Source organism: Semicossyphus pulcher, unplaced genomic scaffold, assembly GCF_022749685.1.
Source record: "Semicossyphus pulcher isolate SPU_LCO1_2020_fin unplaced genomic scaffold, fSemPul1.0.p SCAF_4, whole genome shotgun sequence".
Classification (NCBI taxonomy): domain Eukaryota; kingdom Metazoa; phylum Chordata; class Actinopteri; order Labriformes; family Labridae; genus Semicossyphus; species Semicossyphus pulcher.
Genome location: NW_027211715.1, coordinates 11467663 through 11491806, shown reverse-complemented (window position 1 = coordinate 11491806; position 24144 = coordinate 11467663). Strand labels below are relative to the sequence as shown.

General features: G+C 38.8%; 1 protein-coding gene across 2 annotated transcripts in view; it reads left to right on the top strand.

Annotated features, from left to right (window-relative positions):
- Positions 1–24144, top strand: part of eps15l1a (epidermal growth factor receptor pathway substrate 15-like 1a) — a 37037-nt gene that overhangs the window by 2284 nt on the left and 10609 nt on the right. The window contains exons 4-23 of one of the 2 annotated variants that reach the window (XM_069679698.1): positions 1364–1411; positions 2070–2165; positions 2418–2486; positions 2813–2938; positions 3160–3219; positions 3961–4203; positions 4707–4864; positions 5450–5606; positions 5785–5847; positions 6953–7038; positions 10419–10491; positions 10774–10935; positions 11217–11414; positions 13027–13191; positions 15566–15671; positions 16497–16547; positions 18003–18139; positions 20212–20275; positions 23473–23618; positions 24005–24098. In XM_069679698.1, the coding sequence (XP_069535799.1) occupies positions 1364–1411; positions 2070–2165; positions 2418–2486; positions 2813–2938; positions 3160–3219; positions 3961–4203; positions 4707–4864; positions 5450–5606; positions 5785–5847; positions 6953–7038; positions 10419–10491; positions 10774–10935; positions 11217–11414; positions 13027–13191; positions 15566–15671; positions 16497–16547; positions 18003–18139; positions 20212–20275; positions 23473–23618; positions 24005–24098 (2302 nt within the window). Of the gene's footprint in view, positions 1–1363; positions 1412–2069; positions 2166–2417; positions 2487–2812; positions 2939–3159; positions 3220–3960; positions 4204–4706; positions 4865–5449; positions 5607–5784; positions 5848–6952; positions 7039–10418; positions 10492–10773; positions 10936–11216; positions 11415–13026; positions 13207–15565; positions 15672–16496; positions 16548–18002; positions 18140–20211; positions 20276–23472; positions 23619–24004; positions 24099–24144 lie in introns of both variants that reach the window. The other variant, XM_069679697.1, reaches the window with a different exon arrangement.

Sequence of the window (24144 nt, the reverse complement as noted above, 5' to 3'; positions counted from 1 at the left end):
AGTCACTATGTAAAGTGGCCATGGTTTTCAAATAGTCAAAAGCGTTGCCACCCATCCCAATTTCCCCATCAGTTTTGGATGCTGTTGGCTATGCATGTTTTTTTAGCATCAAGTAGTTTTTATACTTAAGGATTTTCCTTTCTGTGTATGGACAGCAGTTCTGCAGTTATGCCAATCTGTAATTTCTGATACTCTCAGTGGTGTTGTGGGATTGATTAGTCAGATTTTAATCAGTGTCTTGATAATAATAGCAGACCTGCAAATTTTCAGATTGTGTTGGCAGGTAGGAGCAGCAGACTGCCTCCTTTCGTCTTCACTGTTTACCTTCTGATGTTATTGAGTTTGTTGTGTCACTGCTGTGCATGACTTTGGATGACAGAGTTGATGTGCAGCTTGAGTCATTGAGCTGTGTTGTTGGCTGTGAAATGAAAACAATAGTAGACTTTGAATTTAAGTGGAAGATGTTTCTGTCTGAAACTCAACCTGTGTATCATCATGTTTTTAAGAGCAAAAAATGTGTGCCATGTAAACAAAAAACGTGAGCTTCTCATACACACGGCGCTGTTCCACCCTGCCATTACACTAACGCTGCTTCGCCTCTCTTACACCTTTCTTACACCTCTCTTACGCCTCTGTTACTACCCCCGATGCCGGCTCAGAGGCAGAACAACTTTGCCACACCATTCCACCTTTGTGCATTTTACATAAAAGACAAGGCGTAACAGAGGCGTAATAATCCCGCCTTGAACTGGCAGTGTAAAAGTGGCTACAGTGACATTATGGCTAATAGGCCGAAACAGCAGCTCATGAATTTACACTCAGTACCCCGTAATGATGACGCAAATAAATGATTTTCGACATTTTTGCACATTTATTAAAATAAAAAATCAAAATATCCTATTAACATAAAATTCAGACCCTTAAGTCAGTGCACAGTTGAAGCACCTTTGGCAGTGATTACAGACTCATGTGTGCTTGGGTATGAGGTAACAAGATTAGGACACCTAAATTTGGGGATTTTTTTCTGCAGATCCTCTAAAGTGTTGTCAGTTTGGACAGGGGACTGTCTGTCAAAAGACCTCTTAAGATCGCTCAAGAGATGCGCTATTGAGTCCAAGTATGAACAGTCTGTGCCACTAATGGGGTACCGGTGGAAATCCCTGTATTAAAAGGTCATTAGATATAATGGCTGGAAAGCTCACTAGTGGATTCTGTGATATTACTATGAACTATGATATTTTTTCCGCAAACTACCCTTAGTTCACGATCAAGTACGGTTGTACATGATTGGTAGAGATACCTCAAATAACATTTGACCGAATACATTCCTGAAAATGACCTCAAGTTATTGTTGTTTTTTCAGATCTGGGATTTAGCTGATCCTGATGGCAAAGGCTTTCTGGACAAACAGGTGGGGAACAGTGACATCACTTAGTTTTTGTTGATGTTTTGAATATGCAACTGATACAATATTACATTTACAATGTTTGGACTTTCAATCAAAAGAGTATGTTTGGTGCTTATGTGTGAGATAGTAAGATGTTATTCTGTACTTAAACCTAGAATTGCAGTGTTTAGTGTTTATTTTGCTACTGGTGCTGTACAGCAATGTGTATATCTCTATTCAAAGCACAACAAGAGAGTAAGGGTCATGAGATACAGACCCTTGATGACTACATAGGCAGTAATGGATACTTATGTTGGCAGTAATTCTCACTAAGAGGAAGAAATGAGCTACTAAAGGAGAGGATCCCGAACTCAATATAAACAATGCAGTAACACTGTTATTATTAATTCATACTAAAAAAGGAACTATTACATAAATGTCATAAGTTAACCAAATTATATGCCACTAAATTAGTGAATGCAAGCATGCTAAGATTAAATAAAATTGAAAGCAAACATAACATGCAATAACTTCTTCTTTTTTGTCTCTTTTTTGTTAAAAAAAATAATTATTTTTCATGTTTGACAAGAGCTGTATGTACTTTGGAGGCTCAATCTGTGTTAGTTTTATCAGGTAGCGAATGAGGAAGTTAATGGGTAACACACTCTGTTTTCTCTCTCAGGGGTTTTACGTAGCACTGCGGCTGGTGGCCTGTGCTCAGAGCGGTCAGGAAGTCAGTCTGTCCAGCCTCAACCTCACAGTCCCTCCTCCCAAGTTTGTGAGTATCACTTCATCATTTATAACTTAAATCTACATATTCTTTGTATAACACATAACAGACATTTTTCATTGTATGTATTTCTTCACATTCGCTCATCATACATATTCATCATTAATTTTGTAAATAAACCATGTCTGACTTGTTTATGTTATTGTGTTAACAAAAGCCTGGAATGAGAGAGGAAGCGTGTTTAATCCAATGAATGGATAACGTGGCAGTTCTTTGAAAGCCATCTTTGTCTGATTTCAGAAGGACACCAGCAGTCCGTCTCTAAGCAGCACAGCTTCACTCTCCAGCGAATTACACTGGGCTGTCAGGGTGTGTTTGACCTCACGCACACACACACACACACACACACACACACACAAACACACACAAACACACACACACAGAAATGCACAGAGCCATATTGATAAACAGTTTATTTTTACATTGTAAATGATGCTTACTACATCAAATGGTTTTAACTCTGAAGTATTGCTACTGGCATCTGCATATTGCTTAGGCACTTATGTTGCAGCTCAGTAATTTATCCAGTCTGTGAATGAGCAGGAGCTCTTCCGTCAACTCTAAAGACAGACTCTCAGGTAGTGTAACATTTACAGATCAAGCCTTTCAGATAATTTGTGTGTTTTCCTTTGTAGCCTGAGGAAAAGGGAAAATTTGATGGGATTTTTGAAAGTTTGGCTCCAGTTAATGGCCTGCTGTCAGGAGAGAAGGTCAAACCAGTCCTAATCAACTCCAAGCTACCTCTGGATGTCCTTGGGAAGGTATTGACTTTGATTATGTTTTTAAAATTATGTTTTAAATGTTGCATGTATGTGTAAGCATGAATACCATGGTAGATCACAGGTCAGATATTCTGCAATGAACTGTCAGAGAATATGCTCTTTAACCTACATGGATTTGTAGTAATGAAATAGAATCTTTAATGTTTTGTTACTCTTCAGTTACACTGAATTGCTTCATGTTGTTTTTCTCCTGCTATTAGGTTTGGGACCTGAGTGACATAGATAAAGATGGTCATCTGGACAAAGACGAGTTTGCAGTGGTGAGTCTTTTCATCTTCATTGTTACTATATGTAGTCTTCATTCTCAATATCCTGATGTCTAACTGTTGATACACTCAGTTGCCACTTCATAAGGTAAAACATTTAATACTAGATGAGATCTGCTTTGACAACCAAGAGATCAGCAATTTCTGAGAAACTTAAACCACATCCGCATGGCAAAAACAATAATCCCATAGTCACAGTGAATAAGATCACATTTCTTTGCACCCTGTTTGGCCAGAACAACTTGAGGCTTTTGGCATTGTCTGCATGTTATGCTTTGAGTTGTTGCCCCATGTTTGGCGGATTAAATATTTGCATTAACGAGCAGGTCTACAGATGTACCTAATGGAGTGGCCACTGAGTGTATTTTTACATATGAAGTTTATAGAACAGTCTGAACTTGCCCAGTTAGTCATTGTACCATTGTTCTGTAAAAGCGATAATACAATCCATTTCAATTATTCACTGTACTTGGTCTAGTCACATTAAATCTGTTAAATCAAAATCAGTAAACTCAAAATAAAGAGAAATCATATGTTAGTAAAAATGCTGTTTAATATTTTAATAATGTTGTTTAGTGTTGATTTTAGTAAACCTGATCTATTTTTCATTAATAATTGTGCTTCTTTTTAATATACCAGCTATCTAAATACCCTATTATGCTCCTTTAAAAGCTTAATGTACGGCTATATATGCAGCCAGTTAGTATGTATTCATAGCAGGATGTGTTTCCACAGGCCATGCACCTTGTGTACCGAGCCTTGGAGAAGGAGCCTGTTCCTGCACTCCTCCCCTCTTCCCTTGTACCTCCGTCTAAGAGAAAGAAGAGTCTGGGCTCAGTGGCCAGCTCGATGCCTGGACTGCCTGCAAGCCCTCCACCTCCAAAAGACTCCCTGCGCTCCACACCCTCCCACGGCAGCATGAACTCACTCAACAGCACCGGCAGTCTGTCGCCCAAACACACACTCAAGTCTGGACAGGTAATACACACTACATCACAACCCTGATAAACAGTAAACACACAAAAAAGTCCATGAATAGACATCATACTTGGGAACATTTTTTGTTACATATTACGTTTACTTAGGGGAAAAAAATCGGTAATATTTGCATTATTCTGTAAATGTGTTGTGGGTCTGTATTGCATGTATTTTTATGTAAAGCCTGAGTCTGGACACTCTAGAAAAGAAAAATGTAGACCCATTATATGACTCAGTAGTTCACATAGTATTATAAACCTGAACCTGAAACTATGATGATCCCTAACTGTACAAATCCTAGACATAATAAGTGAAATCTCTTCATGGCTTTCAATTCGGTTTATTACTTAATGATGTGATAGTTAAGTTATCTGTTATAAAATCCCTGAAAATAAACTGAAATAAAAGCTTTCTGTACAAGTGCAGAACGTCCAATCACGTCCTTTGTAGAACACTAGCAGTTTTATTATGAAAGGAACATCATATGCATCTCTCTGTCTCAGCATTCGTTGACCTGGGTGGTTCCAGTCTCAGACCGCGGTCGCTATGACGACATCTTCCTGAAGACTGATGCTGATCTGGATGGATTTGTCAGCGGACATGAAGTAAAGGAGATCTTTATGCAGTCTGGACTTTCTCAGAACGTTCTCGCCCATATATGGTAAGGCATCAGCTGGGCTTCCGCTGATATTACAGCCTTGATAGTTAATATGTGTTGCATTTTATTCCTTGGCTATGCTTATTATTACATGAAACCACTTTCTTATAAATCTGCCTTTATAAAGGAGCTTATAAGGGCTTTATTCATGGATATTAAATCCTTTCTGATGCTTTAAAGATAAACCAATAATGACAACAAATTTTGTTCCTTTTGGTAATAGTGATGTTATTAATGTTGGTAACCCTTTAGTAAAGTTGTTTATAGATGAAATTTTGTGTAGATTATTTGTAGCCCTTTCTAATAAGCATGGTCTTATGGTCCACTTAAGGAAATTTTAACGTCTAGTAACCTAAACATTGTTTGTTTTTAGTGGCTTAAAACTAATCAATAAAACCAACGCAAACAATTAATTTACCCCCATTAAAGCCTTCATAAACTGTTATAAAGGGTGCCTCATTAGAAAGTGGTACCATTACATCTACTTGTCTTCACAAAAATAAAATTATCTTGTTGTTAGTCCAGTTCTGCTCAACATCTTTGTCAGTCTGCTCAGTATAATCGAGTTAGCTGAATGTATCTCTGCAGGGCTCTGTCAGACACAAGGCAGATAGGCAAGCTGACCAGGGAGCAGTTTGCCCTAGCCATGTATCTCATCCAGCAGAAAGTCAGCAAGGGCATCGACCCCCCACAGGCTCTGACTGCTGACATGATCCCCCCCTCTGAGAGAGGAACACCTGTACCAGTAGGTCTTTATTTCACACAATATGATCCACCCACGCTATAAATCACACCTGGAAATCCTAGAATTGTGTATTTTCTATAAAGTTTGATGTATAATCTTTTGACATGGGAGGGAATTGTAACTGTTGCTGTATTTTATGATCAATGCCAGTAACTGAGTCTTTTCTCTGTGGCTGCAGAGTATGTCAGGATACATGACCCCTGTGGGATCAGAGATGGCTGCTTTGTCTGAGATGAGACGGGTGAGTCAGAAATTCTCCTACTCTTCTCTCCTCCGCTCTGCTATACACCCGGTTTGTTGTACCTTTCTGTAGCGGTTTTCCAGTCTGCTAAATCTGCTCATTTGGAGGAAGAGAATCAGAAAATTTTACACACATAAACATGGAAATGGCACATGTTAGGAAAGGTAAATCAGCTAAATCAGCTAAATCAGACATTTACTACCCACTGTTCTCTCCTATCATAACTCTTTTACTGCTGACGTTTCTACCTTTCCCCTCTTCCTCCTCTCTCAGGCTTTAATGTTCAAGCTGTGGGTAGGTAACATGGACCTACAGTGTATAATCTATAAATGCTTTCAGTGGCTGGCTGTTGGGGCTGATTACTAGAAAGCATTTGCAAAACTTTTTTCTCCATTCCAATACAGTGCAGTGACATTGTCTCACCGAGTCAACTGGTCAAAGGGAAGATTCAAGATTGCTTTAATTTGACAAATCAGATTCATTTGAAATGAGTTCTTTTCATAGAGCTGCTGCTGTTTGTTTGTTGCCCAGATATAATTAGGTTAATCAATTACATCAAGAGTGGCCTGCGTACTTCTGATAAGTGTTTAACACTTCTCCTTTTGAATAAAGAAACAACTTGTAGACACTTTTATGGTTAACATTTTTCTTGGACTAGCATTGCCTGCAGATGCTGGTGGACACAATACTGTCTTTTTTTTTTTTTTTTTTTTTAAACCTCCATCAAAGCTTTTTGTTTTTTTTTTCTTAAAAACAACTGAAACTTCTTGTCTTAACTTCTTATCTTATACAACTGAAGTTAAAAAAAAGTCCTGAATCTTTCCTCTCTTGTGCAGTTTGTCAGTGGTGATGACACTCCCTCACATTTGATGAATGACCCAGCCCCAACCTACTGATTCAACCTCTGTGCTCCTCTTATTGCGCGCTGGTTTCTCTCCTATCCTCTCGTTTCCTCTTCCTCCTTCCTTTGGCCTGGTCTAACGTGGCACATTTCATCATCCCACTGTTCTTGTAAAAGTAAAGTTTACTTTGCCAATTATTTTCTTTCTATCTCCCTCTCTTCCTCTTTTTTCCATATTCTCTCTGCCTGTCTCTTTCTCTACAGGATAGCTCTAGTTCGGTTGGATCAGGGGAGTTCACTGGCATCAAGGAGTTGGACGACATCAGCCAGGAGATAGCCCAGTTGCAGAGGTATAATTCTATAACACTGACAGCACCTAAATAACATGATATTACTGAAAGCTTTTACAGCTTAGAAACTAAAAGTAAGATTACATCAAGACTGTTGGATTTATGCATCACAATAACACATTTGTACCAGAAAGTCTTTCAGTATAGCTCTAATTTTAGTTAATCTCAAAAGCTAAAACATAATGCAGAAACAACAATAGCAACAATGTAGCAATTTGAACATAGTAGTAATTACCTGGACATTTACAGGATGCAGCTTTTATTTCAGTTACATTGTTAGTCACTATTTACTCCATGTTGACTGTATTTGTATTTGATGACGTCGAAGCTCATTCAGTTTTGCCAAACCTGTGACTTTACAGCAGCCAACACACTTCCTTAGTTAACCTCCAACATTAGCTCCCTCACTAACCCATTGCCATCCCCTGCATCAAAGCTTTTATCGTTTTCTGCAATGATAATAAGGTCCAGACCACATCATGTGTTTCTTTTTGCTTCCTGAACCTTCTTTGCCCCTATTGTTTTAAACAATACACAACCTTTATATTGTATGTACAATATACTGTAAATACAATATAGAAATTAAGTCAAATTGAAACTAAGTGAGACTAAATGTATCTGCATCAAGAATTATCTACTCAAAGTATAAAAGTTTAAATATACCACATTATATAAAGCCATTGATAATTTGATAAGCAAAACAGTGACTTCCAAAACTACAAGTCAAAGGCAAGACAATACAATATTGTTTTCTTGCTTTGCACTCTGCAATATCTGTGTGTTTTTATTTAACAACATGATAAAAGGAAAAAAATTAACAAGGACAGTATACTGGTAACAGAATAACTAAATCATTTCACTGTATTTTTAACTTGGGTGGTACTTTTTTAATACAGACATTTCATGCAAACCTAAGAATCCTTCAAGTCATTTTGTGTATTTTTGTTTATTTTTTATATTTTTCATCATCGTCAATGTCATTATATTTTACACAAGTTTCCCTTATATGATGTTACAGCTCAACTTCTGCCTAATATAGTATTTAAAATAGCCTAAGAAGATGTCATTACTATGTCCAAATGCTATGTAATTACAGAAAAACCCAGAGATTATCACGTGATGTAAGAAATGATGAGATTGGTATTGATAAAGCAGGAATAACATAAATAAAGTTCTTAAAATGAATCTAACATAATTTCAATGTTGAACATTTTGTTTGTCACAACAAAAAAAGTAGTAGAGGCCCAACCAATGTCCCCTGATGGAATTGCTGTGGTCTTCAGGGAGCGAAAGACATGGCCCATAGTATTGTCCTTGTAGTTTGGGAACTGTAGAATGCATTGTGCTTATTATGTCACGTATAACACTTTACTCAAAGTGAATAGATACTGGCCAGCAGGCTTGTTACCTCTGTATTATAGGTAAATGGAACAAGGTTTGAGTTGGAAAATATCTGAAGACACACTGACCTACCATAATGAGGCTTTGTCTGGTGCTAAAGAAGATTGGTTGAAGGTGGATGGCATGATTTTTTTGATTGAAGTTAGTTGGTTCAAGCTCACATTAGCACATGTCATATTTTGTTTTACAGGAAGAGAACATCATTGTTTTTTGATATTACTCTATAAATAAATTGAACTTTTTTGGCCTGTAGTTCGTGAAATGTGCCCAATATGACCCGGAATGTGATTTAAAGAGTTTAAAACATTTTTTTATATCACCTCAGTGGAATGTCTCTTCCATAAAAGATGATAACAAAGATGGCAGACACAGCTCCAGAGGTTTGAACAGTAACCCACAGCTAACCCTACAAAACCCTCAGCTCTGTATATGCTGTATGGTCCAATCATTTTTCTGTGATAAAATGCACACTTGAAAAGGAAACATGCGTCAAATGTGGACAAGCTTCACTGCTCATCTTGGCCTTCTCATCCTACTGCTTTCCTTCTCCAAACATCCACTAATTTCTTCATTCATTCATTCAGCCACCCAACCAACCGTCCACTCTTCCTTTGATGTGTGTATTTTATCAAATTTTTGTTTGTTCACCACTTATTCTCCATGCTGCGTCAGCACTCTTGCCTTTACCCAGTGGAATATTCTAAGGTAAACGCACCAGCTACTGAATATACAGCTACTGTCATTTTGTCAGCATCTACTGTGACACACTGAGATGAACAGTGGCATAGTGGTTAGAACTCGGCTTCTCATATGTTTAGATTTGCTTGTTTTTATTATGTCTATATTTACAAAATATTCACATGCCTAATGAACATTGAGGCATATTTCGCTTGCTGTAGTCTTACATTCTTTTTATGCTTTCCCTGAAGAGATCAGTTCCCAAAGCATTATTAATCAAAGTGATGATGAATTTACATAACTTGGTCTGTGAAAAAATTAGAAGGCCAAAGTTTATCTGACACTGACTTGAGGCTTCGGTATTTTGGATTTAAAATCAAGTGGATAAACCCCATAATATCATAATAATATTTTAAGCTCAAAATATCCTCTTTTTGTCACTATATCATCTCTTGAATAGACTTCACTGCTCTGAGGGAAAAAATGTACGATAATCATGTACAAAAGAGATTGTCCCATTGGATGTTCTCTTACTTTCTGTGTTGCTCCCCCCCCCCCCCCGCCCATCACATACACATAGTGAAGTAAAAAGGAGGAATTTTTAAATATTCAATTAATCACCAGACTGTGAACCTATACTTAAATTCGATTTTAAACAAAGCCCACAGAATAAATGTGTTGGTTCAGACACATTGCTAATTGATCAACTTGTTTGCTCAACCTAATATCTTGTTTCAATAGCACTTAGACTTACAATAACACATAAGTTATTAGTTCAATAAATCATATTTAGTTGTTCAGACAAAGTTGTTAGCAGCTCATCATTTTCTGTAAGAGAGCAGATTTTACTTCCAATGTGTAGTGGATGCAGCTGTGGCTCAGGAGTAAAAGCAGGTTGTCCACTGATTACAGGGTTGGTATTTGATTCCCAGCACCTTCAATTCAAAGTGTCCTTGTTCAGGACACTAAAACCCAAATTTCTCCCAATGGTTAGGCCAGTGTGTGTGTGTGTGTGTGTGTGTGTGTGTTTGACAGTAAGAGGCAAAGTTATGAAGTGCTTTGAATAGAAGCACTATCCAAATGCATCTATTAACTCTTTTTTTATTTATTTTATCTGTTACATTCTGAATTTGATAGAATCACTGCAGTGCCTTGTTACTTGGACATGTTTATGTGTGTACACAGAAGGGGGCTGGTAATTTGGTATTTGCTTTTTTTTTGTTATCATAATCATGCTTGTGTGTGTTTGTGTGTGTTTGTGTGCACCCTTTTGTGCATGTTTCTTTTTCTGTGTGTGTCAGGGAGAAGTACACGCTTGAACAGGACATCAGGGAGACAGAGGAGGCCATCAGACACAAGAGTGCAGAGGTGCAGGTGAGGACAACTGGTTCACTTGTTGAAGTTGCAGTTAGAACACATGATGTTTTAATGTTGGCTGCTTTAATTTCAACCATCATGGTTTCTCCTTGCACTGCATATACAAACATATACTTGTGTTTACATATATTATTAAGGGGCCATTGGGTGCAGTGTGTATGCAGATCAGTAAATATCTTGTTTACTATACCAGAGCACTGTTTTTAACATTGTGGACACCTTACTGGCACATGAGACTTGACTGAAACTAAAATGTGCTTTTATTTCCTTTTCAATCAGGAGATGCAGAGTGACCTCGACAGAGAGACAGCCAGTCTGCAGGAGCTGGAGGCTCAGAAACAAGATGCCCAAGACCGCCTAGATGAGATGGACCAGCAGAAACATAAATTAGAGGACATGCTGAATGAAGTGCGGATTAAATGCCAGGAAGAGTCTCAGATGGTGAGAAGACAGGAAGAACAGGGGGAGGTCGGGGAAACAGAAAAAAAGGCAGAAGCAGACATCTACAACTTTCTTGGACACAGTGGCCACTAATTTAAAGATAATGACACTTAATTTATTTAATTTGTTTTTGCCAATGTTCTGCAACTGTTGGTGTCAAAGGAAAGAAAGCAAAGCGTCAACCATGTCTTGACAGAATATTGCTTCAATAAATTATCAGCTACTGAATGGTGTTAAAACTTACACCCCATCCTCATGGCCTCATTCTCTTTTGCCTTCAGATATCGACCCTCCAAAGTCAGATCCACTCCCAGGAGTCAGACTTGCAGAGCCAGGAGGAAGAGCTGAGCCGTGCAAAGGCTGACCTGGGCCGACTGCAGCAGGAGGAGAACCAGCTGGAGCAGAGCCTGGCTGCTGGCAAGATCCAACTGGAGACGATTATCAAGTCCCTGAAGGCCACACAGGATGAGATCAACCAGGTAGGAAATTGGGCCTGTTTATGTGCATGTGTGCCTGAAATGTGTCAACAGGGGGCACCATTGCACTGTATAATGTACTACTTACTACTACTGATGTCAATATTTGGTAACCCTGTACCACTAGAGGAACTCAAACACAGCATTTAGCTGTGTGTGTTGTGTGTGAAGATTTAATTTAGCATTAGCTGCTGGAGTGTGCCATCAGTTTCCAACCAGCCACTCAGCTCATATACACACACACCACTTGACCACCTGTATACATACACAGCTTGCCTTTAGACACACATGGGGTGTGATAACTTATGATGTGGTCTGAGTCTCCTTTCTGTCTTCCTGTTGAGACCTGGTAGAATTATGTTCTCCTGAATGTAATTCAGAATAAGTGGTGAGCTGCAGTCTATGCTATGCCACTGCTCCCTCCTCCAGTCAGAGGGTCAGGGTGAAAGTCAGAGTCTCAGCAGTTGATCATTTCCTCATGTTCACCTGTAATAATATCCAGCCATACTCCTTCCAGGAACAGTCACGTTGATTTCTTTACACATCCCCCCTGCACTTATTATTTTTCATTAAACCCAGCATCAGCCACCCAGGGGTGTGCCAGCAGTACGGACAACCAAAGTGCATGCCATACCATAAATATGAATCATGTCCTATCATGTTTTAAATGCCAGCATGCCCACTTTTTGGGGGAAACCCCCTGAAGAGATATCCATAATTTCCATAATCTATCTTTTGAGTATCAGATACTCTTTAAGCTAACACAGGTGGCAGTAAAACATTAGTATTCTCCTTGTCCACAGAAAACAGCTGTTGTGGTCAGCGTTGGTTAATGTCAGTTACTATTGAGCCCAATGATTGAAAAATTTCATGTAAAAAAGTTAAAATCAACATATTTTTAAACCACTTATGTCATGTAATACACTTTCCCATTCATTGTCTGCATCTTCCAAACTGCCACAGTAAAGCAGAATGACGTGTTCATGACCCTCCCTAAATTAGTAACATCTTTTGAATATCCTGTATAAAGGAATTTGCTTTCAGTTTTTAACTGAAGCCACTGACTGAAACAAAAATATATGGGTATGTGGGTATATTTTGCACTCTAAAGTAACTAGGGCTTGAGATTATGTTATAGGAAAACAAATATAGTGTTCAAATCTGTGAGCACCTAAAGCAAAATCTCCCTCAGCTTTAATTAATTGGGATAGAGGAAGAAATCTGAGTGACACCTCTCAAAGCCTGGAAAAACTAAACCAAATCTATCTGCGTTGTCAGATACCGCCACTTGACTTGAATATCTGTGAAGTGAACTAGTTATTGTCATGTTTGGTTCACATTTTAAGATGAGCATAGTTGGATAGTTGAGCATGTTGCAACATGTTGTTATTCATGCTATAAACATTGCTTTTGGACACTGTGTAATGTATATAAGGTTTGGCAGCTATTATTCCATCTCATCTCAGTTTTGTCAGTGTGTAGTTCATCTAAGTTCTAAATGTGCTCAGAAGTGAAGTGCCCATTCCAAGATCCACAAGGAGCTTTCTAAAAGGGGAAGACCATGCAGTATATTCCCCACTGTCACTGAATTGTTGTGCTTGTCTGTATCTTGCAGGCTCGTAGTAAGTTGTCCCAGATTCAGGACAGCCAACAGGAAGTGTCTAAAAGCATTGAGCAGTACAACAGCACTTTGAATGGAACCCATGGAGGCAGTATGACCAACCTGGCAGACATGAGCGAGGGCTTCAGTGACCGAGAGAATGGAGGATTCCCTGCATTGGTGAGAGCAGCACAGGTTAGGATCTCTAATGAGAACTCTGCTTTTTCCTACCTATGAGACTGATTACATGTTTGAGTTTTGGAATAAGGGCCTCTTACTGACACGTGCTTTTAAAAAGCTAGAATGTCCTTTATTTAAAGAAATTATGAGCGAGAAGAGGTAAACTGCCTGTAATGTTCTTGTTTACTTTTAGCAGTGGAAAACATTTCTAGTGTGTTTTACCTTTTTAGCTTGTGATACATACTGTTGTAATTGAGTATTTAACAAGCTTACTAGATAGACTAGATTAGATAGAAATTATAAAGATTTCCTGAAAATAAAAATAGCAATCTGTAACCCGAAGAGCTAAAATGTCATGTAAAAATGTCCTAATGTTGGCCTTTACGAGAGTACTTCCAGCAGCATTTTGAGGTACATGTGATGGTAAGACTAACATTGCTTCAAAAACAACTGTCAAGCTTTGAAACCATGACGATATAAAACTAAGAAGCTGCTCCCTGGGGGTTGCTGGACAGTTCAAACAAAGGGAGAGACGTGAGGGAGCCATAAGCAGCGTGAGGTTAAAGGGACAGGGGTATGGTGATATTCCAAAACAATGAGAGGTAAGTCATTGTAGTGATAGTTGTTGGTGCATCAGCAGCAGCTGTGACTCACAGCCCACTGAAACAATCAAGATGGTATTTTTAAACGTTCGTCAAGCTTTCTAGCCCGCAGCTAATGCTAACTCAGTGACTCTTTAGTTAACAAAATACATCCTGTTCAAAGATCATGGTAATTTCAGTTCCAAAATTGGGAGCATGATTATCCCTGAAATTAAATTAAGATAAAGAATAATTTTTCCTCTAGATTAAGAGGAAGTGTGGTAAAATCCAGGTGCTTTTTAGAACTTTGTCAAACTAAACGGAACACAATAATCAGAATCATTCTACATTAACTCTTAATTGCATTTTTATACCAGAAAAGACTGGCTCTTTAACAGTACATTTCCACCATTATCTCTACTGTATGTAGTTCTGCCTTGGCTCAGTCCCTAGTGCACCTGGAAAATAGCTCTTGGGATCAGTCAGATGGGAGTCAGGGTTTCTAATGAAATACGCTGCAGATCTTCTAATAAACCATAACAAGTTAGAGCTCTGCACAGTCAGGAAGGCACGTGAAGGAATGTTGCAGTTAAGACGTGGGCTTCCTCATCCCAAGGCTTTGAATAGAAGAGTGCAGACAAAGAAAGTGCCAAAAAATGAAAATTGCTCTGTGATTTCAAAATGAAATTCAATTTTTGGGGAAAGGGGGTAGGTGTGCAGTTATGTGGTGTAATAAGGGCAGGGTTTGCTCTCCCTAATCACAAATGGAGCACAATAGTAGGTTGATTCCTGCACTTCTGGCTGAGTGGAAAATTATTAAATGATAGTTGTGGTTTATGACAACTTGGATCTTTTCTATTAGTTATAATAACGTTATATTTGCCAAGATGCTCAGAAACAGTTCATCCAGATATTCTTAACTATCATTTGGAGGACAAACTGAAAGAGGAGCACAGGACATGTTGCTTGATAGTCCTTGACTGTACAGGAATATTGTGGGCAAGATTTTAAAGGGTGAAGGGCATTCTGTGTGTCACATGTGACTCCACAATAGTATACCACATGAGAAAATAAAGTAATAGTCATACAATTATAACAGTCTTTTAAGTATGTTATGGAAAAGACAAAAGAGCACAGAATAAAGTGCTCAAGTGGCATGTAACATATATAAGCAGCAGCTGTTACTGTGAGAGAAAGGGTTACAGCTGCCAATCATTCTGATCAAACCGCAGCAGCTGGAGGTGGAGATGGTCCTGATATGTCTGATGTATCACTCGAATGCAGAAGTGAATGTTGCCAAATGTTAACTGTGAATGTATTATTCACAGTGTATGTATGTACAGTATGTCATATTGTGGTAGCTAACATAGTGATTTGGCCGTTCTTTTCATCTCAGTTTAAATTTAAGTTTAATAAACACAAACCAGAACAACTTGATTGTCAGCTGATATTGTCTTATTATAAACTTTATAGTTTTAGACCTATGCTAAGTGGACAATTTATTTTTCATACACCCGGCTGAAACTAATGCAGTCGAAAACACTGGAGTTGTTTGACGGCAGTTAAGTCACGTTGTGAATCTGGCCGTGTGTATGCAATACGCTCATTCCTTAAAAACAGGATCAATGCTGTAATACACGTACTTTTGATTTAGGTAGGAGTTTGGAAAAGAAGGTGTTCTGTATGTGTGTGTGTTTGTGTATGTGTCTGCTAAAGTATGGAGGCAACCAGAAAATTCCTATGTACAATCATTTATTAAACTCTTCCTGTCTGTTTCTCTCTCGTAACCACAGGAGGACCCATTCAAAGTAAAGCCATCTGTGTTCAACAGCCAGCCTCAGGAGCTTCCCACTGACCCCTTCCACTCTGAAGACCCGTTCAAAACAGATCCATTCAAAGGTCATCCTCCCATTTTACTTACACTGTCCTCTTCTATTTAGCGGTGTTTTCTCTCTTTTTCCTCGGGATATTTGTTCTTCTCTTCTGTGACACTTCTCTGTCATCCAGTTAGGGTTCTACGGTTTTACTGTTACAATTGTTACATTGTAACATTTATGCTGAACACACAGGCTGTATTGTAGAATTTGAAAATAAAAACAGAATCGACTGTAAAACGTGCCAAATATGGGCAGGGCTCAGCTCCTCTACCGGACACACTCACAGAAGCACACAAACACTTACACAACGTCATATTAAAAACACCCTCTGAGAAAGCAGAAGCCCAATTCTTACAAATTATTAGCATCAAGAAGATTTTCTTTTATCAGTTAAAGCAAGTTTTAACAGTCAGCAACTCATAGCAAAGTCAGCCAGGCAGTTTAGTTATAAACTTTGAGCTGGTCAAACTGTGCCTCTCTATGAAATGCAAAAGTAAACGAGACCATCAGGAAGAAGACTGGTTATTTCCATATAGTTATTTTTAAGGCTGCATGCTGGCAAAACAGCCTTAAGTTACATTTTCAATGGAAAAGATTCACAGTGTGTGAGGTTTTTATAGGGCTCTTACCTTTTATTCTGCTCTTCTTTTTTACTCATTATTCCTATCCTCTCCTCTTTGCTGATAGGTGTGTTCACCGCTCTGTTTATCTTTATTGTGTTTTCTTTCTTGAGGACGGCTGCTTTTGTAAGCTTGAATTGCTCTCTGATTGTCTTCGATGTCTTTCTCCTCTCTTCCTCTTTGTTTTCCTCCTGCTCTTCCCTCTCTGCTTGATTCCTCTCCTGTAGGTGACCCTTTTCAAAATGACCCCTTTGCAAAGCAGCCAACAGCATCCACAGGTATTAACTTGGAGGAAAAAACAAGTTCATTTTAACCTTACATATAGTACAAATATTATGTACCTCATGATTTCACATATTTTCTTGCTTCATTTTCCAAAACAAGCATGTACATTTCTCCTTGAATTGGCTGAATTATTCTGAGACTTAGATAAATGAATATGGGGTTAAATATCACATTTTTGGTCAACTATACACACCCCACATCCGGCACTGTTACACTTAAAAGTCCTTGAACTGTCCTTCTTGACATATCCAGATTAACAAACTCAAAGTAAGATGTTACTAAATTCAATATGAAAACAACACTGCTATTCTCTGCTGATAAACTGTACTATTCCCTGGTGAATGGTGTTTTTACTTTGAAATAACACGTCCTAGAGCTGTCTGCTCTTCTGGTGGCATCCTTGTCTCTTGTCAAAGTACCTCTCTATGTGTAAAACAGCAGTGTGTGCAACTGTGAATTCTGTCACACTTCCCTCTTCAGTGATATTACAAAGTTTCACTTCTCTGCTAACTAGATGGAGATCAGTGATGGCCTTTTCACACAGCAGTGGGCCCACAGTACATAAACCATTGTTGCTTGCGCGTCCATTTATTTGCTAGAGATTTCTAAAAAGAAGTTAATTAATTAATTTGTGCAAACACTCTCATGCTTCTAATTTCCCTGCTATTCCAAAACATATATAATAGACATAATATGTATTTTATCCAGTAAAACGTTGCGGATACACTTTGCTGGAATCTGATACAAGGTGTAAAAGAGACAGCACTGTATGATATCAGTAACTCTTGCCAGGGTTCACGACCTGCAGGTTGCCTCTTACCACAAACATCTTTAATATTCCACAGAAGAGCACTGACTGAAAGCCTCATGTTGTTGTTATTGCACTGATCTGATATGATTACTCTTGCATAACATAGGCTGCCAAATATTATGTTAGATATAAGTGTTAGACCACAGATTACAGGGAGATGTGCAGCAGGTAAATCAAATGAACCACTGAGACTGTTATTAGCTCATCAAACAAGCCATTTAAAAACATGAAACAACCTGTTAACCTAAGCAGTATTCACATTCCACAAGTTCCTAGTCACGAAGGTGTTCCTGAGAATTTCCAAGAAAGCACCAAACATTCACTTACTGTATTGAAAATGTTGTAACATGGGGGATTCACTTGTTTCAGGTGAAAAATTTTTGCTCTAGTGCATTCCAAAAGTCCATAACAGAAAAAAATCCATAACATCATGCAACGTTTTAAAAAGCCATGAGGTTTGAGACTGACAAAAATAAAGAGCTACTGCAAAGTTTAGCATCAGAAGTCTGTTCTTAGGAAAAACAACGGCTGAGATCACAGAGTGATACTGCCGCTCATTACTGGCTATTGAAACTCATGTGAAAACACTACAGTAAAAAACTTGCTGAAGTTGCTTTTTTATATTTTACTGCTTCAGATCCTTTTGGAGGAGACCCGTTCAAGGAGACAGATCCGTTCAAGGCTTCATCAGAAGATTTTTTCAAGAAGACTACAAAGATGGATCCCTTCTCCACACCAGACCCCTTCAGTAAAAGTGCCACATTACCCTCCAAGGTACATGTTGAAGATTAAAGGCATAAATATGGGTTTTAATTATTTAGTTACACTGAACAAAAATATAAACGCAACACTTTTGTTTTTGCTCCCATTTTTCATGAGCTGAACTCAAAGATCTAAGACTTTTTCGATGTACACAAAAGGCCTCTTTCTCTCAAATATTGTTCACAAATGTGTCTAAATCTGTGTTAGTGAGCACTTCTCCTTTGCCGAGATAATCCATCCACCTCACAGGTGTGGCATATCAAGATGCTGATTAGACGGCATGATTATTGCACAGGTGAGCCTTAGGCTGGCCACAATAAAAGGCCACTCTAAAATGTGCAGTTTTACTGTATTGGGGGGATCCGGGGGGGTCAGAAAACCAGTCAGTATCTGGTGTGACCACCATTTGCCTCACGCAGTGCAATGCATCTCCTTCACATAGAGTTGATCAGGTTGTTGATTGTGGCCAGTGGAAGTTTGGTCCACTCCTCTTCAATGGCTGTGCGAAGTTGCTGGATATTGGCAGGAACTGGAACATGCGGTCGTATACGCCGATCCAGAGCATCCCAAACATGCTCAATGGGTGACATGTCCGGTGAGTATGCTGGCCATGCAAGAACTGGGATGTTTTCAGCTTCCAGGAATTGTGTACAGATCCTTGCAACATGGGGCCGTGCATTATCGTGCTGCAACATGAGGTTATGGTTGTGGATGAATGACACAACAATGGGCCTCAGGATCTCGTCACGGTATCTCTGTGCATTCAAAATGCCATCAATAAAATGCACCTGTGTTCGTTGTCCATAACATACGCCTGCTCATACCATAACCCCACCGCCACCATGGGCCAATCGATTCACAACGTTGACATCAGCAAACCGCTCACCCACACGACGCCATACACGCTGTCTGCCATCTGCCCTGTACAGTGAAAACCGGGATTCATCCGTGAAGAGAACACCTCTCCAAAGTGCCAGACGCCATTGAATGTGAGCATTTGCCCACTCAAGGTGGTTACGACGACGACGAACTGCAGTCAGGTCGAGACCCCGATGACGACGACGAGCAAGCAGATGAGCTTCCCTGAGACGGTTTCTGACAGTTTGTGCAGAAATTCTTTGGTTATGCAAACCAATTGTTGCAGCAGCTGTCTGGATGGCTGGTCTCAGACAATCTTGGAGGTGAAGATGCTGGATGTGGAGGTCCTGGGCTGATGTGGTTACACGTGGTCTGCGGTTGTGAGGCCGGTTGGATGAACTGCCAAATTCTCTGAAACGCCTTTGGAGACGGCTTATGGTAGAGAAATGAACATTCAATTCATGGGCAACAGCTCTGGTGGACATTCCTGCAGTCAGCATGCCAATTGCACGCTCCCTCAAAACTCGCGACATCTGTGGCATTGTGCTGTTTGATAAAACTGCACATTTTAGAGTGGCCTTTTTGTGGCCAGCCTAAGGCACACCTGTGCAATAATCATGCTGTCTAATCAGCATCTTGATCTGTGAGGTGGATGGAATATCTCGGCAAAGGAGAAGTGCTCAATAACACAGATTGAGACACATTTGTGAACAATATTTGAGAGAGAGAGGCCTTTTGTGTATATAGAAAAATTCTTAAATCTTCAGCTCATGAAAGATGGGAGCAAAAACAAAAGTGTTGGGTTTATATTTTTGTTTAGTGTAGTTACTTAATCATATTAAATAACAAGGGTGGCCCATATTTTAATATAACTGCTTATTATTGGGGTACTAAACTTTAGTACATATTATACAGCACCTGGAAAGGCTGCCTGACTATTTGGCCATTTGTTTTGCAAAGTTCTGACAAGTCTTAATTCTTAACTCTGTCTTTTGGTATTGATACTCTGAGATCTGAGGATAATTCCCCGGCTGCCTTGATTCATTATTAAAACTGTCAGTTTGGCTTGGATGGATGGTTACTGTTAGCACCTATTCTGTAGGTTGTTGTTTTTTAAGGATAGATGATAAATTGAAAAACTGAAGCTGAAATGTCTGAGTTTGGCTTTGACTTACTTTACTATAAAGTATTTACTATATACATGGTGTTTCTTATGTTTCCTGCAGCAAACCAGTCACTTCACAAGCTCTGACCCATTCACTTCAAACAACCCAAAACCCAAAGGACCAGGTATGATTTCATTCCTTATATATCCAACTTACACAGTGTCCATAAACATCATTCAAAGACATCTGTGCATTTTGGAACTCTCTGATCTCCAATATTGTTGTAAAGCAATCATGTTCATTGATTTACAATATTGACCTTAATTCATATCAAAGATGCACATCTGAGAACTTTGGCTTGCACTTCCCTGCTCCTTTTGCAAAAAAAACACAAATAACACTTGCCATAGCCTTAAATTTTAAATAACAGTACAAAACAAAGCATTACAAGTTAATAGTTTAAAGTTTGTATGATTTCATTTTGGTTTAAACAAACCAGCAACAAATACATAACCATTGTTCTTGTACTTGCCTGAATCTAAGGGTGTTCCTGATACCTCTATGAATTATGGTTGATGGCTATGATGTCATGCCACTTTGGTGTTCACCCATCCAAGTGGGTCAAATACCTAAAACAGTGGCTAGATATTGCTTATCTGGATATCTATACAAATAAGATTGCAACACCTAGTGTAGGATAATTCTTGTCTTAAAATAACCATACATACAGTACTGTGCAAAAGTTTTAGGTAGGTGTGAAAAAATGCTGTAAACTAAGAATGCTTTCAAAATATAAATAATAATTGCTTATTTTTATCAATTTACAAAATGATAAGTGAGCGAACAAAAAAATCTAAATCAAATCAATATTTGCTGCTACCACCCTTTGCTCTCAAACCAGCATCAATTCGTGTAGGTACACTTGCACAAAGTCAGGGATTTTGTTGGTGTATGATCAACCAATTATACCAAACAGGTGCTAATGATCATCAATGTAGGTTGAAACACAGTCATTAACTGAAACAGAAACAGCTGTGTAGGAGGCCTAAAACTGGGTGAGGAACAGCCAAAGTCTGCTACCAAGATGAGGTTGTGGAAGACAGTTTCATGTCACAGGTCATACACCATGGTAAGACTGAGCACAGCAACAAGACACAAGGTAGCTATACTGCATCAGCAAGGTCTCTCCCAGACAAAGATTTCAAAGCAGACTGGGGTTTCAAGATGTGCTGTTCAAGCTCTTTTGAAGAAGCACAAAGAAACAGGCAACGTTGAGGATCGTAGACGCAGTGGTTGGGCAAGGAAACTTAGTGCAGCAGATGAATAACACATCAAGCTTATTTCCCTTCGAAATCGGAAGATGTCCAGCAGTGCCATCAGCTCAGAACTGGCAGAAACCAATGGGACCCAGGTACACCCATCTACTGTCCGGAGAAGTCTGGCCAGAAGTGGTCTTCATGGAAGAGTTGCAGCCAAAAAGCCATACCTCCGACATGGAAACAAGGTCAAGCGACTCAACTATGGATGAAAACGTAGGAACTGGTGTGCAGAAAAATGGCAGCAGGTGCTCTGGACTGATGAGTCAAAATTTGAAATATTTGGCTGTATCAGAAGGCAGTTTGTTCGCCAAAGGGCTAGAGATGGTACAATAATGAGTGTCTGCAGGCAACAGTGAAGCATGGTAGAGGTTCCTTGCAAGTTTGGGGCTGCATTTCTGCAAATGGAGTTGGAGATTTGGTCAGGATTAATGGTGTCCTCAATGCTGAGAAATACAGGCAGATACTAGGATAGATATAGGCAGAGGCGTATGATTGGCCCCAAATTTATTCTGCAGCAGGACAACGACCCCAAATATACAGCCAGTGTCATTAAGAACTATCTTCAGCGTAAAGAAGAACAATTTGAGGAAGCCTACATCCACAGAAGATCTGTAGTTAGTTCTCCAAGATGTTTTGAACAACTTACCAGCCGAGTTCCTTCAAAAACTGTGTGCAAGTGTACCTAGAAGAATTGCTGCTGTTTTGAAGGCAAAGGGTGGTCACACCAAATATTGATTTGATTTAGATTTCTCTTCTGTTCATTCACTGCATTTTGTTAATTGATGAAAATAAACTATTAACACTTCCATTTTTAAAAGCATTCTTAATTTACAGCATTTTTTCAAACCTGTCTAAAACTTTTGCACAGTACTGCATATTTTTCAGACCATACTTTTTATGTGATTTTTCTGTTTCTATTTAAGTATAAAGGTGATTCTTTCCTCTAAAAGGGGGCACAGCCTTGGCAAGTGATGTTTGATTATGGGATGCCAGTCTTGTGTATAACTTGCTTAAACAGTTGAGTTAAGTAAACAAATTGGCAGACTAATTTCAAACCCTATTTTGAGCTTAGACTGAAAGGCAATACAAATCTGATTTCTGTCTGTCTCTGAAAGTCTAGTGCTTTTCATCGTGGCATAACTTTTCAATGAATTCACTTTTGCTGTCAGTCCATGCACGGGACCTCTGTCAATGAGCTTTTTGTTCTCTGCTATCCAAGAAAGGTCTGTCATTTTCTCCAGGATATTAATGTAGACAATACAAACATATACACACTCTGGGTCAGCTTGAGTCTCAGTGATTGGAGGAACTCAACCCTGTCACCGCACTGGGGCCACTGTTTGCTTAGACTGAGGTTACCATGTAGGTTTGCCCATTAAAACCATGGCTGGAGAGGAAAGGTGTCACATTTGCTTACTCAGCGCTGCAAGTTCAATTCCCAACTATGATTTTTTCAGAGTTGTCAAAATAACATATACATACTTATATACTTCAATACAGCTCTTTAACATTCACACTGACTGGCACTTGTGCCTGTAAAGAATAAAATGTCTTTTTACTTAAATGCGGCCATTTATTGAAAAGTCAAATTGTAACTTATCATTCTATTTTAAACAATCTAAAATGCCTTGTTGCTTAGAGAGCATTGTAACAAATAAATGCAATTCTGGATCAATCAGCTTTTTGAGCAAGCTAGATTTAATAATAGGACAGAAAGATGCATGCAGGCAGTGAATTCATGAAAATTTTGTTAATAGTGTCTGATACCCTATCAGACAGAAGTTGATTCTTTTTCATTCTATGTCAATCTTTCACATAAAATAAAAACCAGCCACAAATTATGTAAAAGTGTACATGATATTTTTGCATTTATATACTGTATGTTAGTAAGGTACAGCCCTGATAGATCTAAGGCTTTGCATTTAATTTAAACACCCAAAGGAGTACCGTGGTCTCAGGAATACTAACAATTTTAAGTAAGCTAGTAATTATATTAAGCCTTGCAAATGTTCTTAATATTAGTTCATTGTTACAGTTTTTGTTTTGTTTTTCATTTTTTCAGACCTTTTCGGCACTCTGGATCCGTTTGGCAGCAGTTCGTTCAGCAGCGGCAGTAACAGCTCTGCTGGATTTGCAGACTTCAGCCACATGTCGAAACCCAGAGACCCTTTTGAAGGCAGAGCCAGCTGGCTGCCAGACTATCAGAAGGTAACAGAGGTCATCCTTAAAACCATGTTTTTTGGGCAGATTCCAATATTACAGATAGTCTCCCATTGCATGCGTTAGAAAACATTTTAAAAAATGCACACTGTTATATGACCTATTAAACAATATCAAATAATGGATGTCACATATTTGGTTCAGTATGGAACACGTGGTACACTATGGATGGACCATATCAATAATTCTGTACAACAAAGTAATTTATTGTTGTTATTAATCTTATCACTATCTTTTCTTTGTGACAAATTAAGCTGTTTTCTTATGCTATCCATTCTTTGTCACAATTAATATCTAAAGTTTAGAACCTTACTGATAATTACTGCTGAGTTCTAATAGAACCACAAATATTTCCTCTTGCTTTTTCTCTCAAGTCTGTGTTTGTGGACGATCCATTCAGCCGGAAGAATGACACACCAGCTCTGCCACCAAAGAAAAGTGTTCCACCAAGACCCAAACCACCCAGCGGTAAGTGTTTATACTCTGTATAACAGCAGTGTAAAGGTTTGCTCCA